At 45.2% G+C, this 13,550-nt stretch overlaps 1 protein-coding gene across 1 annotated transcript in view; it reads right to left on the minus strand.

Annotated features, from left to right (window-relative positions):
- Nucleotides 1-8,991, minus strand: part of LOC124795810 (ecdysone-induced protein 78C) — a 165,918-nt gene extending 156,927 nt beyond the window's left edge. Inside the window, exon 1 of the mRNA XM_047259892.1 lies at nucleotides 8,794-8,991. Coding sequence (XP_047115848.1) covers nucleotides 8,794-8,991 — 198 coding nt within the window. The remainder of the gene's footprint in view (nucleotides 1-8,793) is intronic.
- Nucleotides 8,992-13,550: the final 4,559 nt, after the last annotated feature.

A 13,550-nucleotide genomic window follows, 5' to 3' on the forward strand; every position in this document is an offset into this window, starting at 1 on the left:
AACTAAATTATTTTGAAAATGTTATCACTATTACCACAGTATTGTAAGGCTCTAATACTGATTATCAATAATCTCTTTGCCTCATTTAGTAGCGTTAATGTGGTTGAGGTTTCAAGTTCCTCACACCGTCCACCCACTACGCACGTATGTCGTGCTTAGTCCCGTACATCGCTGCTGATAAAAGTGAGACATATACGTAAAATTGCTGAATATCTCAGGAAAACGTCTTGTCCAAGTTGTAGACAGTACCTGCAGTAGGACAGAAATTGCTTCATTACTCGCTTCGAAACAGAAAACAGATACACGAATTAAATGACAGTACGACACAGCAGTAACTATATAAGGGTTACTGTAGTGCTGTAAACAGTATTATTATTATTATTATTATTATTATTATTACTGGTCGTGGTCAGACCCAAAACATTAACAGCCTGAAGTCTTCCAATTTCTGCCAGTTCAGAAGTAAGGAGTGTAGTAATCAATTGCTTTACGGACAATAAGTATAGTGCACACGTTTTAACTGGGTTGATTTTACATAGGGTTACAGCGTTCAATGGAGAGGAGTATTGCAGGTTAAATATATTTTGTAATTTCCACCCCTGGTAGCTGAGTGGTCAGCGCGACGGAATGTCATGCCTAACGGCCCGGGTTCGATTCTCGGCTGGGTCGGAGATTTTCTTCGCTCAGGGACTGGGTGTTGTGTTGTCCTTATCATCATCATCATCATCATCATCATCATCATTTCATCCCCCTCGACAAGTAAGTCGCCGCAGTGGCGTCACCTCGAAAGACTTGCACCAGGCGAACTGTCTACCCGACGGGAGGCCCTAGTCACACGGCATTTCCTTTTATCTTTTGTACCAAGTGTCTACCCTCACTGTCTCACTGTGAATAGTTGTTGTTGCCGTCTTCACTCAGAAGACTGGTTTGATGCAGCTCTCCGAGCTAACCTATGCTGTGAAAGGCTCTTCATCTCCGAGTAATTACTGCAACCTACATCCTTCTCAATCTGCTTACTGGGTCCATTTCTTGGTTTTCCTCTACGATGTTTACCCCCAACCCTTCCCTCCAGTATTAACTGGTAATTCCTTGATGTTTCAGAATGTGTCCTATTAAACAATCCATTGTTATGGTCAAGTTGTGCAACAAATTCCTTTTCTCCTCAATTGTATTCAGTACCTCCTCATCGGTTCATCGATCTACCCATTTGATTTCAGCATTCTTCTGTGGCAACACATCCCAAAAGCTTCTTTCTCTTCTTGTCTAAACTGTTACCGTCCTTGTTTCACTTCCATACATGGCTAAACTCCATACAAATATCTCTGGAAAAAGCATCCTAACACTTAAATCTACTATGTATTTGATGCTAAATTTTTCTTCTTCAGAAACGCTTTTTTAAATATTGGCAGCCTACACTTTATATCCTCTTTACTTCAGCAATCATAATTTTGCTTCCCAAATAGAAAAACTCATCTACTACTTTAAATGACTCGTTTTCTAATCTATTTCCCTCAACGTCACTTGATTTAATTCGACTCCATCCCGTTATCTTTGTTTTGCTTTCGTTGATGTTCGTCTTATACCCGCCTTTCATGACACTGTCCATTTCGCTCAACTGCTCTTCCAAGTCCTTTTTGCTGTCTGACGGAATTACAGTATCATCAAACCCCAAATTTTTGTTTCGTCTCTCTAAATTTTATTTCCTACTTCAGATTTTTCCTTAGTTTTCTTTACTTCTTACTGAATGTACAGACTGAATAGTATCGGTGAAAGGCTAAAACCCTGTCTCAATCCCTTCTCAATCAGTGCTTCCCTTTCATGCTTCTCCATACTTATAACTGCCGTCTGGTTTCTGTGCAAGTATTTTGCCCATACTACCTTCAGAATGTTAAAGAGAATTTTCCAATCAACATTGTGAAAAGCTTTCTCTAAGTTTACAACAGCTATAATCGTAGACTTAATGTTGGCTCGTGTGTTCCTACACTTCTCCGCAATCCAAACTTATCTTTGTCATTCTTTGTCATGGTCGGCTTCTACCAGTCTTCCTATTCTTCCATAAATAACTCGTGTTAGTATTTTGCAACCATGACAGTACACTGAAAGTTCGGTAATATTCACACTTGCCAGAACCTGCTTTCTTTGGAACTAGAATTATTGCATTTTATTTCGCCTGTCTCGTGCATCTTGCACACCAAATGGAATAGGCCTTGGCCGGCTTTCCTAAGGCCATCAGTAGTTCTGATGGAATGTCGTCTACTCCAGGGGCCTTGTTTTGACTTACGTCTTTCAGTGTTGTATGAAATTCTTCGTTCAGTATCATGTCTTCCATATCATCTTCATCTGCGTCCTCATTTCTGTCTAAAATATTGCCTTCAAATTCATCTCCCGTCTACAGACCTATTCCAACTTTCCGCTTTCCCTTCTTCGATTATTGTTAATTCTGGTTTTCTGTGTGAACTCTGCAGTGGGTTAAGGAAGACAGTGCAATGGAAATTGGAGAAAAATTGTCTGTACTTTGGAATGCAGAGAAATGCACAATGACGTTCATTAAGGAACTACTAAAAATCGAGGATACTTTTCTCGCCATCAGCAAACACGTAGTGAGCTGCATGTCCACAAATCCACTTCACAGAAATCATGTTGGCTTGTAGGAAGTATCCCGTATGCGGAAAGAGGAGCAGTTGAGTAGGTGCTCCCTGCCGCCGTTGGATAAACAGCTGCCAGCAGCAAGTTGTATACTCTTAGCTGACTTATTTGTTACGTATTTAAATTCTCAGTTTCTTTGCGTGTTTTTCGGTTCTTGCATTGTTTAATTCACAAATTTCGGGCGTATTATAGTATTTGAGAGTTGTAGCATCGCGCTTTAGTACCTGAATAGTGTAAAATCGCGTAGTCTCCTTCCGCCGCCGAGCAGTGTGTCAGCAGTGTGCAAGTAGCAGCATTACTGCATTTACTAGGATATTTGTATTTTAATAACCGTTTAAATTTTGTGTATAATTGTTTGTGCTCTCTGTAGATTAGTTCAGACGTTCTTTGCACAACAGTTTTTAGAATGGATAGGGACTGCAACTGCTGTGTTCGGATGCGGGCTGAGTTGGCATCCCTTCGCTCCCACCTTCAGGCCGTGTTGGCTTCGGTCATACAGCTTGAGGCTGTTGCCAATGGGCATCACTGTGGGGGTCCGGATGGGGGTTTGTCGGGGACGGCCAGCTCGTCCCACGCATCCCCCAATCGGACTACGGCTGTGGCTGCCCGGGATACTGCCCACATTGAGGCTGACCCCTCACCTGTGGTAGAGTGGGAGGTCGTCTCAAGGTGTGGCAAGGGGCGAAAGACATTCCGGAGGGCTGAACGGAAGGCCTCTCCAGTTTGTCTGACGAATCGGTTTCAGGCTCTGTCTCCGGCTGATACTGATCTTCGGTCGGACATGGCTGCTTGTCCTGTTCCAGAGGTTGCCCCTCAGTCTGCAAGATCCGGGCAGTCGCAGAGGGTGGGCTTACTGGTAGTTGGGAGCTCCGTCAGGCGTGTAATGGGACCCCTTAGGGATATGTCAGCAAGAGAGGGGAAGAAAACCAATGTGCACTCCGTGTGCATACCGGGGGGAGTCATTCCAGATGTGGAAAGGGTCTTTCTGGATGCCATGAAGGGTACAGGGTGCACCCGTCTGCAGGTGGTCACTCATGTCGGCAGCAATGATGTGTGTCGCTATGGATCGGAGGAAATCCTCTCTGGCTTCCGGCGGCTATCTGATTTGGTGAAGACTGCCAGTCTCGCTAGTGGGATGAAAGCAGAGCTCACCATCTGCAGCATCGTCGATAGGACTGGCTGCGGACCTTTGGTACAGAACCGAGTGGAGGGTCTGAATCAGAGGCTGAGACGGTTCTGCGACCGTGTGGGCTGCAGATTCCTCGACTTGCGCCATAGGGTGGTGGGGTTTCGGGTTCCGCTGGATAGGTCAGGAGTCCACTACACGCAACAGGCGGCTACACGGGTAGCAGGGGTTGTGTGGCGTGGACTGGGCGGTTTTTTAGGTTAGATGGCCTCGGGCAAGTACAGAAAGGGCAACAGCCTCAAAGGGTGCGGGGCAAAGTCAGGACATGCGGGGACCAAGCAGCAATCGGTATTGTAATTGTAGACTGTCGAAGCTGCATTGGTAAAGTACCGGAACTTCAAGCGCTGATAGAAAGCACCGAAGCTGAAATCGTTATAGGCACGGAAAGCTGGCTGAGGCCAGAGATAAATTCTGCCGAAATTTTTACAAAGGTACAGACGGTGTTTAGAAAGGATAGATTGCATGCAACCGGTGGTGGCGTGTTTGTCGCTGTTAGTAGTAGTTTATCCTGTAGTGAAGTAGAAGTGGATAGTTCCTGTGGAGGTTACACTCAACAACCGAGCTAGGTTAATAATTGGCTCCTTTTACCGACCTCCTGACTCAGCAGCATTAGTGGCAGAACAACTGAGAGAAAATCTGGAATACATTTCACATAAATTTTCTCAGCATGTTATAGTCTTAGGTGGAGATTTCAGTTTACCATATATAGACTGGGACACTCAGATGTTTAGGACGGGTGGTAGGGACAGAGCATCGAGTGACATTATACTGAGTGCACTATCCGAAAATTACCTCGAGCAATTAAACAGAGAACCGACTCGTGGAGATAACATCTTGGACCTACTGATAACAAACAGACCCGAACTTTTCGACTCTGTAAGCGCAGAACAAGGAATCAGTCATCATAAGGCCATTGCAGCATCCCTGGACATGGAAGTAAATAGGAATATAAAAAAAGGGAGGAAGGTTTATCTGTTTAGCAAGAGTAATAGAAGGCAGATTTCAGACTACCTAACAGGTCAAAACGAAAATTTCTGTTCCGACACTGACAATGTTGAGTGTTTATGGAAAAAGTTCAAGGCAATCGTAAAATGCGTTTTAGACAGGTACGTGCCGAGTAAAACTGTGAGGGACGGGAAAAACCCACCGTGGTTCAACAACAAAGTTAGGAAACTACTGCGAAAGCAAAGAGAGCTTCAACGCAAGTTTAAACGCAGCCAAAACCTCTCAGACAAACAGAAGCTAAACGATGTCAAAGTTAGCGTAAGGAGGACTATGCGTGAAGCGTTCAGTGAATTCGAAAGTAAAATTCTATGTACCGACTTGACAGAAAATCCTAGGAAGTTCTGGTCTTACGTTAAATCAGTAAGTGGCTCGAAACAGCATATCCAGACACTCCGGGATGATGATGGCATTGAAACAGAGAATGACACGCGTAAAGCTGACATACTAAACACCTTTTTCCAAAACTGTTTCACAGAGGAAGACCGCACTGCAGTTCCTTCTCTAAATCCTCGCACAAACGAAAAAATGGCTGACATCGAAATAAGTGTCCAAGGAGTAGAAAAGCAACTGGAATCACTCAATAGAGGAAAGTCCACTGGACCTGACGGGATACCAATTCGATTCTACACAGGGTACGCGAAAGAACTTGCCCCCCTTCTAACAGTCGTGTACCGCAAGTCTCTAGAGGAACGGAAGGTTCCAAATGATTGGAAAAGAGCACAGGTAGTCCCAGTCTTCAAGAAGGGTCGTCGAGCAGATGCGCAAAAATATAGACCTATATCTCTGACGTCGATCTGTTGTAGAATTTTAGAACATGTTTTTTGCTCGCGTATCATGTCGTTTCTGGAAACCCAGAAAATACTCTGTAGGAATCAACATGGATTCCGGAAACAGCGATCGTGAGAGACCCAACTCGCTTTATTTGTTCATGAGACCCAGAAAATATTAGATACAGGCTCCCAGGTAGATGCTATTTTCCTTGACTTCCGAAAGGCGTTCGATACAGTTCCGCACTGTCGCCTGATAAAGTAAGAGCCTACGGAATATCAGACCAGCTGTGTGGCTTGATTGAAGAGTTTTTAACAAACAGAACACAGCATGTTGTTATCAATGGAGAGACGTCTACAGACGTTAAAGTAACCTCTGGCGTGCCACAGGGGAGTGTTATGGGACCATTGCTATTCACAATATATATAAATGGCCCAGTAGATAGTGTCGGAAGTTCCATGCGGCTTTTCGTGGATGTTGCTGTAGTATACAGAGAAGTTGCAGCATTAGAAAATTGTAGCGAAATGCAGGAAGATCTGCAACGGATAGGCACTTGGTGCAGGGAGTGGCAACTGACCCTTAACATAGACAAATGTAACGTATTGCGAATACATAGAAAGAGGGATCCTTTATTGTATGATTATATGATAGAGGAACAAACACTGGTAGCAGTTACTTCTGTAAAATATCTGGGAGTATGCGTGCGGAACGATTTGAAGTGGAATGAGGGTAAGGCGGGTACCAGGTTGAGATTCATTGGGAGAGTCCTTAGAAAATGTAGTCCATCAACAAAGGAGGTGGATTACAAAACACTCGTTCGACCTGTACTTGAGTATTGCTCATGAGTGTTGGATCCGTACCAGGTCGGTTTGACGGAGGAGATGGAGAAGATCCAAAGAAGAGCGGCGCTCTGCATCGCGGTGTAGCTTGCTGTCCAGGTTTCGAGAGGGTGCGTTTTTGGATGAGGTATCGAATATATTGCTTCCCCCTACTTATACCTCCCGAGGAGATCACGAATGTAAAATCAGAGAGATTCGAGCGCGCACGGAGGCTTTCCGGCAGTCGTTATTCCGGCGAACCATACGCGACTGGAACCGGAAAGGGAAGTAATGACAGTGGCACGCAAAGTGCTCTCCGCCACACACCTTTGGGTGGCTTGCGGAGTATAAATGTAGATGTAGATATATCTGATGAGTCGTTCTGGTAATTAGACAATAACTGTTGCACCAATAACCAGACATCTCTTGCCAATCTGGACACCAGGCAATGCTCGTCTGTGTCCATAACATCACAGGTGACGCGTAACGGGGTGTCTGTGAAGTGAGTCCCATGAAGTTGTGAGCGGCATACTTGCTTCCTATTTACAGTAAGGTACCATGTATATTGGAAGTCAGTGTCAAAGTAAGTTGCGCACACCGATCCCTAAAGAGCACGCCATCCGACATGGGGTTGCTTCCCCTCAACCACACATTCGGTGACATGTGCTGCTGAAAAAAACCATAGATCGTCATCACGGATATAAAGTGCGCTGGCATTATCGCACATTATGGACTTAGATCAGTCGAGGAAAAAGTGTCGGATGTAAAAGGAGGGCGGTCAAAGCGGGACTGGTGTTCAGAGAGAGTGTGATGCAAGGGCCTCCAGGATTAGGCTGGTAAGGCACCACAACGCCATATGAGAGCCAATGGAAAGGGCTATCGCTCTGTCAGGCACGTGATACAGACCTAAACCGTTCCTGCAATGCGGGAGGGTGAGGGTCTCGTACCTTATCTCGGACAGCAAGCCGTGCCAAACAAATGAACTCCTTGCTGGCAGCATGTGGCGGGACATGGATGGCGTTGTAGGAAGTGTTTGTGCCACGTGGGTGATATGTGATGCCAAACATACGTTTACATATCGTGCTCGTTGCAGAAGATAGAGCGCTCGCAAACGGCGATCTAAGAGCCCAGTTCGTAGTTGGGAAAGTAGGAGCCGGAAAGTGAGGGTAATCGTGCGCTGCAGATCACTTGCGAAATCGAGTACTAAGCATCGGATAGTGTCAGTTAAACGCCAAGGAGCAGCGCTGTCTGTAGGAAGCCCCGCTCAATTTACGGGCGTTAAGGCAGCTACCAGAAACTTCGCCGTAGATGGTAAGCCATGCCAGTTACTCCATGACCTCAGTACCGATACGAAGAACGACGAGATCGTCTGCATAAGCAGTGCAGCTAAATACGTGGTCACCGAGAGACATCCCAGAGAGGCATTGACGGAGATCACAAAGCAACAGTTCCATGGTGAATGCATACGACAGGGCAGAGTGTGGGTAGCCTTGATTCACTGATCGAGATGAGACGAGTGAGACGGCCATTGTAGAGTATACTAGACGTAGCTTCTCGCAGGAGGCGCATTACGACGTCGACAGTAGCATCAGGATATCCCCTTCCGAGTAGTCGTGATCGACCCGATCGAATGTATGGCTGAAGTCAAGAGCTTCCAAAATTCCTGGCATGCGACGAGCATGAGCAAGAACGATAATGTGCTGACAGCGACAGAGGGCAGTGCGGACGTTATTGGCACCTGCCAAAGAAGTTTGATTGGGGGAAACCACGTACAGAGCCGTCTGTTTAAGTCCGTAGCCAACAGCCGGATCTTTGTGTCGCTGTTGAGTAGCGTCAAGGGGCGATAATCGCATATCCGTGAGGTACCCCACGGCTTGTGGATGGGAATGAGGAAAACATCAAGGAAACCGTCTGGAATCGGCACGAAAGGTGACATAAAGTCCTGACAAATTTCCCTTCACGCTGGCACCAGAAGGGGCGAAATGTCCGATAGAACTCCAGTGGGAGGCATTCAGATCCAGGCGACCTGTTAGAACCCATCTGGATAGCATCATGGACTTTGTCCTCTGTGATGTTAGCAAGCATCGTCGCATCCACGGGAACCAAGCCAAAAGTGAGTCTGTCAGACCGCCAAAATGTTGGCAGGGTTGTGACGTTGTTCTGAGTACATTATAACATAATGTGCAAGGAGGATAGACCCTATATCCCGTTGGGTATCACAATTCCACCCGTCATCGGTCATAAGAACGTTAATCGAAGTCCGGCGACAGTGGCGTCGTTCCGCTATGACATGTTCCATAGATAGACGCTGCAAGGAGGCGAATAGTTGTTTCTGTGGTCGTGACAGGTAGGAAGAGTTTTCGTACTCACCTTGCATCCCTCGCAGGAGGTGACGCCGTAGTGGTAGCCGGACGCCTTGTCGCCGCACACCTTGCACGGCACGAACGACTTGGCCGGCGTCGAGCTGTTGGAGTCGGCCGCCGCGTACTGCTGCTCTGCGGACAGAGACGGGCACTCACTCGCCGCGTTCCCGGCACGCCGGCAGGCGTGGCAGCACAGGGGGGACATACGTCCGGGCACGTTAGGTGCAAAACATGACAATACACAAGTGGTAAGGACTATTAAGTCCAGCCAGCGCGTGCCAAACTCATACACAGAGAGTCTCAAAAAGAATGGCCTGATTTAAACTTGTAATAACATTGAGACAAATGTCACTATGTAACTGAAACAGCGCTAGGTGTAATCGGCATGGTCTAGAGTTTCAGAAAAAAACCGCTAGATGTCGCTACGAGCGCTGACCTCGAGCGTGCACCCAGTCTCGCGCAGTATGGCGTCCGCGCAACAAAAGGCGTATGGTGTTTTCAATTTTGTCCTACTCAATCGGTGATCGATGTCCAGCGGGCGTTTCATATTCGATTTCGTGCTAAACGTTCCTCCCTTACCTCGTGACACTGATGCAGTAAAAACCAGAATATCAGCTGCTGTAGCTTCAGTGACAGAAGACACTTTACGATCAGTTTGGGATGAATTCGGGTATCGGCTAGATGTCGTCCGTGCAGCCAGTGGAGGACATACTGAACATTTATGATGGATTTTTATAAACTTCTGTCTTTTCTGAGTTATTTAGCATGTAATTTGTTGATGTTAAGCCCTTCTTCCTAATAAATAATTCTATTTAAAATCCGGGTCATTCTTTTGGGGCACCCTGTACATCTCCATCTACAGCTCTAACCCGCAAGCCATCTTACGGTTTGTGACGGAGGGTACCTCCCCACCTTTCTATGTTTCAATCGAGAATGGTGCGTGCGAAGAACGACAGTCTCTCCTTATGAGTCTTAATTAGTCGTATAAATAAAAAAGAGAATGTATTTTTTTTCTCGGAATTTCAGAGAACATTCTCAGGTTCGTTTGAATAAAGCGAGCTGGAGAATATACATCCCCTGAGAATGTTCTCAGCTTGAGTAAAAGGGTGAGGGAAGTTACTCAACGCGAAGGATATCCTCCGGCTTTCTATGAATAAAACTAGAGAAGTTTTTAACAAGCGGAGGGCATTCTCCGCTTTTCGAAATGAGCTCTGTAGCATACTTCGAGCTGAGTAAGTTCTACTGAGACTAAGTTTTAGTGAGGTTTCTTTTGTATCTTTTTTTGTAGAGGCAATCAAATACTAACCAGGGTCTAATATCGACTAATTGTTGCGTAGTGGCGTGCAGATGCTGCAGCCTAGTGGCGGCAGTGTTAAATTGTTAGAGAGGGATCCAATTAAAGAAATGGAGCAATTCATCGCCAGCAGCCGAAGCACTCGGACGCAGTGGTGTAGAACGCGTCATTTTACCATTTCCAGTGCCTTGAAACATTTTGTAGGTATTTTTATTAATTTTATTTACCTTTAGTTGTTAAAGCAAGGCATTTCTTGTTAACACAATCTCGTTACTGGTATTCCACAGTTCGTTTGACATTATTATTTATTGTAATATTTGTTGCGTATCGTTTTGTTTCAACGTGCTGCTACCATTCTTAAGCGATCTCATCCAATACGTCTAAATATGGGCTACACAATCGGGTCTAAATTTGAGATAGCCCATATTCTGACACACTTGAAGCAAAACGGTTAATTTATGGTATCTGTTGGCCAGGAAGCCAAGAAGAACGCCGAAGTTCAAAGGGAGTCTACATTCTGTATCGCAGAAGTACGCGGATCATGCTATATTAGTCGGAGGCGACTTCAACCTACCTAGTATAGACTGTGATGTCTATGGATTCATTACAGGTGGTACAGACAAGCCGTCGTGTGAATTACTTTTGAACACATTATCCGAAAACTGTCTTGAGCAGCTAAATCGACAGCCAACGCGTAATGGAAATATTTTAGATCTGGTAGCCACGAACAGACCAGACCTCATTGACGGTGTCAGTGTTGAGACAGGGATTAGTGATCATGATGTTGTCATTACGACTATGATTACGAAAGTTAATAAGTCGGTCAAGAAGGCTAGGAGAGTATTCTTACTAGAAAGAGCAGATAAGCAGTTGTTAGCATCCCACTTAGTAAATGAATCGACTTCATTTACTTCAGGTACGATGGACGTGGAAGAATTATGGGCAAATTTTAAACACATTGTAAATCACGCATTGGAGAAGTATGTACCGAAAATGTAGGTTACGGACGGAAAAGACCCACCATGGTTTAAGAGCGCAATTCGGAGAATACTCAGGAAGCAAAGGCAGTTGCACTCACGGTACAAGAAATATCGGGAGAATGAGGACAGGCAAAAGTTAGTAGAGATTCGTGCTGCTGTAAAAAGAGCGATGCGCGAAGCATTCAACCACTACCACCGTCATACCTTAGCAAAAGATCTTGCTGAAAACCCAAGGAAATTCTGGTCTTATGTAAAATCAGTAAGCGGGTTGAAGGCTTCCATCCAGTCACTCACTGATCAGTCTGACCTGGCAATGGAAGACAGCAAAACGAAAGCTGAAATTTTAAATTTAGGATTTGAGAAATCTTTCACGCAGGAGGATCGTACAAACATACCGCCGTTTGAGTCTCGTACAGATTCCCGTATGGAGGACATAGTGATAGACATACCTGGGGTTGTGAAGCAGATGAATGGTTTGAAAATAAATAAATCGCCAGGTCCTGATGGGATTCCAAGTCGGTTTTACAGAGAGTACTCTACTGCATTGGCTCCTTACTTAGCTTTCATTTATCGCGAATCTCTTGCCCAACGTAAAGTCCCGAGCGAATGGAAAAAAACGCAGGTGACGCCTGTATATAAGAAGAGTAGAAGGACGGATCCTCAAAATTACAGACCAATATCCTTAACATCGGATTGTTGCGGGATTCTCGAACATATTCTCAGTTCGAATATAATGAATTTCCTTGAGTCAGAAGTTGCTGTCCATGCATCAGCACGGCTTTAGAAAGCATCGCTCCTAGCAGCTACGATGTTTAATTTACTTCGTACCACACTCCAAATGTTAAGTAGAAAGCGTGACGTGACTCCAGCTGTAGCAGATCGTAATTATCTACATAGAAAACCTTATTTGGGTGCAGAATTAGAGGAACAGCTGGTTGAATACCTACTTATCATGGAACAAAAATTCCACGGATATACTAGAGCAGATTTGAGACGAATAGCATTTCAACTTCCAGTTGTAAATGGTTGTAAGCACCTTTCACGTCAATTGATGCTGGCATTGCCTGGCTAGATCTTTTCCCGAATCCGTACAAAGATTGCTTATCATTTTACAAACCACGTGGAACATCGTTTGAAGGTCACTCGGCTACGAGAAAGAAAATATCCAAGCCTTCTTTAACCTTTTAGAAGAAGCGTACCTGCCGGCCGGTGTGGCCGTGCGGTTCTAGGCGCTTCAGTCTGGAACCGCGTGACCGCTACGGTCGCAGGTTCGAATCCTGCCTCGGGCATGGATGTGTGTGATGTCCTTAGGTTAGTTAGGTTTAAGTAGTTCTAAGTTCTAGGGGACTGATGACCACAGATGTTAAGTCCCATAGTGCTCAGAGCCATTTGAACCATTTTGAAGAAGCGTACCAAAAGCAGAAATTTACTGCGGAAAGAAAATCAACGTGGATGAAACAGATCGTTCATTTGTCCAGAGAAAGATCCCATTATGTCCTGGGGAGAAAGGGTAAGAAGCAGGCAGCAGAATTGACTTCTGCGGATATAGGTTCTACAGTGACAGTTATTGCCTGCTTGAGCGCAGCTGAGCAGTTTCTTCCTCCTTTAGTCATTTTTCTAAGAACGACCATGAGCCACGTTCTAATGAAAATATCTCCCCCCTGGGTCGATTGGTATCTATCTGGATGGGTGCAAAGTAATCTGTTTACAGAGTAGATTGCTCATTCCATTGCAAAAGCCAGCCGAAATAAGTCACCAGTTCTTCTGACTGTAGATGAGCATTATACTCACGCACGGAGCACTAATATCATTAACATGGCGGGAGAAAAACATGTGACTGCCATCCCTCTTCCTCCTCATTCCATCGGTCTCTATGTAAGACATTCATGGGATCACTGAAAGCTTATTAGTGACGAAGTTACACAACTGATTCGATCCTCCCATCGCTGTTTCACACCACATAACATAATGGAGCTGTTTGGAAATGTACATCTCAAAGTCCAGGCTGGGGAAATTGCAGTGAGCGGATTGAAAGGAAGTCGAGTGTTTACCTCGAACAAAGACGTATTTTCTGATTCTGATTTTCTAGGCTGAGAAATTGAAGTAGAGAATCGTGCAGTTCTAATACATCAAAGTCCCCAGTGATCACTCCTAGCGTTATTGCCTTACCATCATATTCGATATCCGCTACTCCGCAGGTTCTTCCAGGAACATCAACGCAGTTGAGAGCTTTTGAGATTGCTCCAGTTCCTGGCATAAGGAAATTAGCAACAAATCGTGGTCGTAAGCCTTTATGTTCGTGTGTCTTTACTGGAACACCGTAGCGTCGCGAATTGTATGTACATTTGGAACAATCTGCTGTCGAGAAGGGTAAGAGGAACTTATTTTCCAGTGACAGTAGGGGCTGTAAAGGGAAAGTCAATATTCCAATAGCAAAAACGCAGACAAATGACTTTCGAAAGTGAGACAACAGTCCTCAGATTCGGAGGA

Source organism: Schistocerca piceifrons, chromosome 4 (genome assembly GCF_021461385.2).
Source record: "Schistocerca piceifrons isolate TAMUIC-IGC-003096 chromosome 4, iqSchPice1.1, whole genome shotgun sequence".
In the NCBI taxonomy this organism is placed as follows: Eukaryota; Metazoa; Arthropoda; class Insecta; order Orthoptera; family Acrididae; genus Schistocerca; species Schistocerca piceifrons.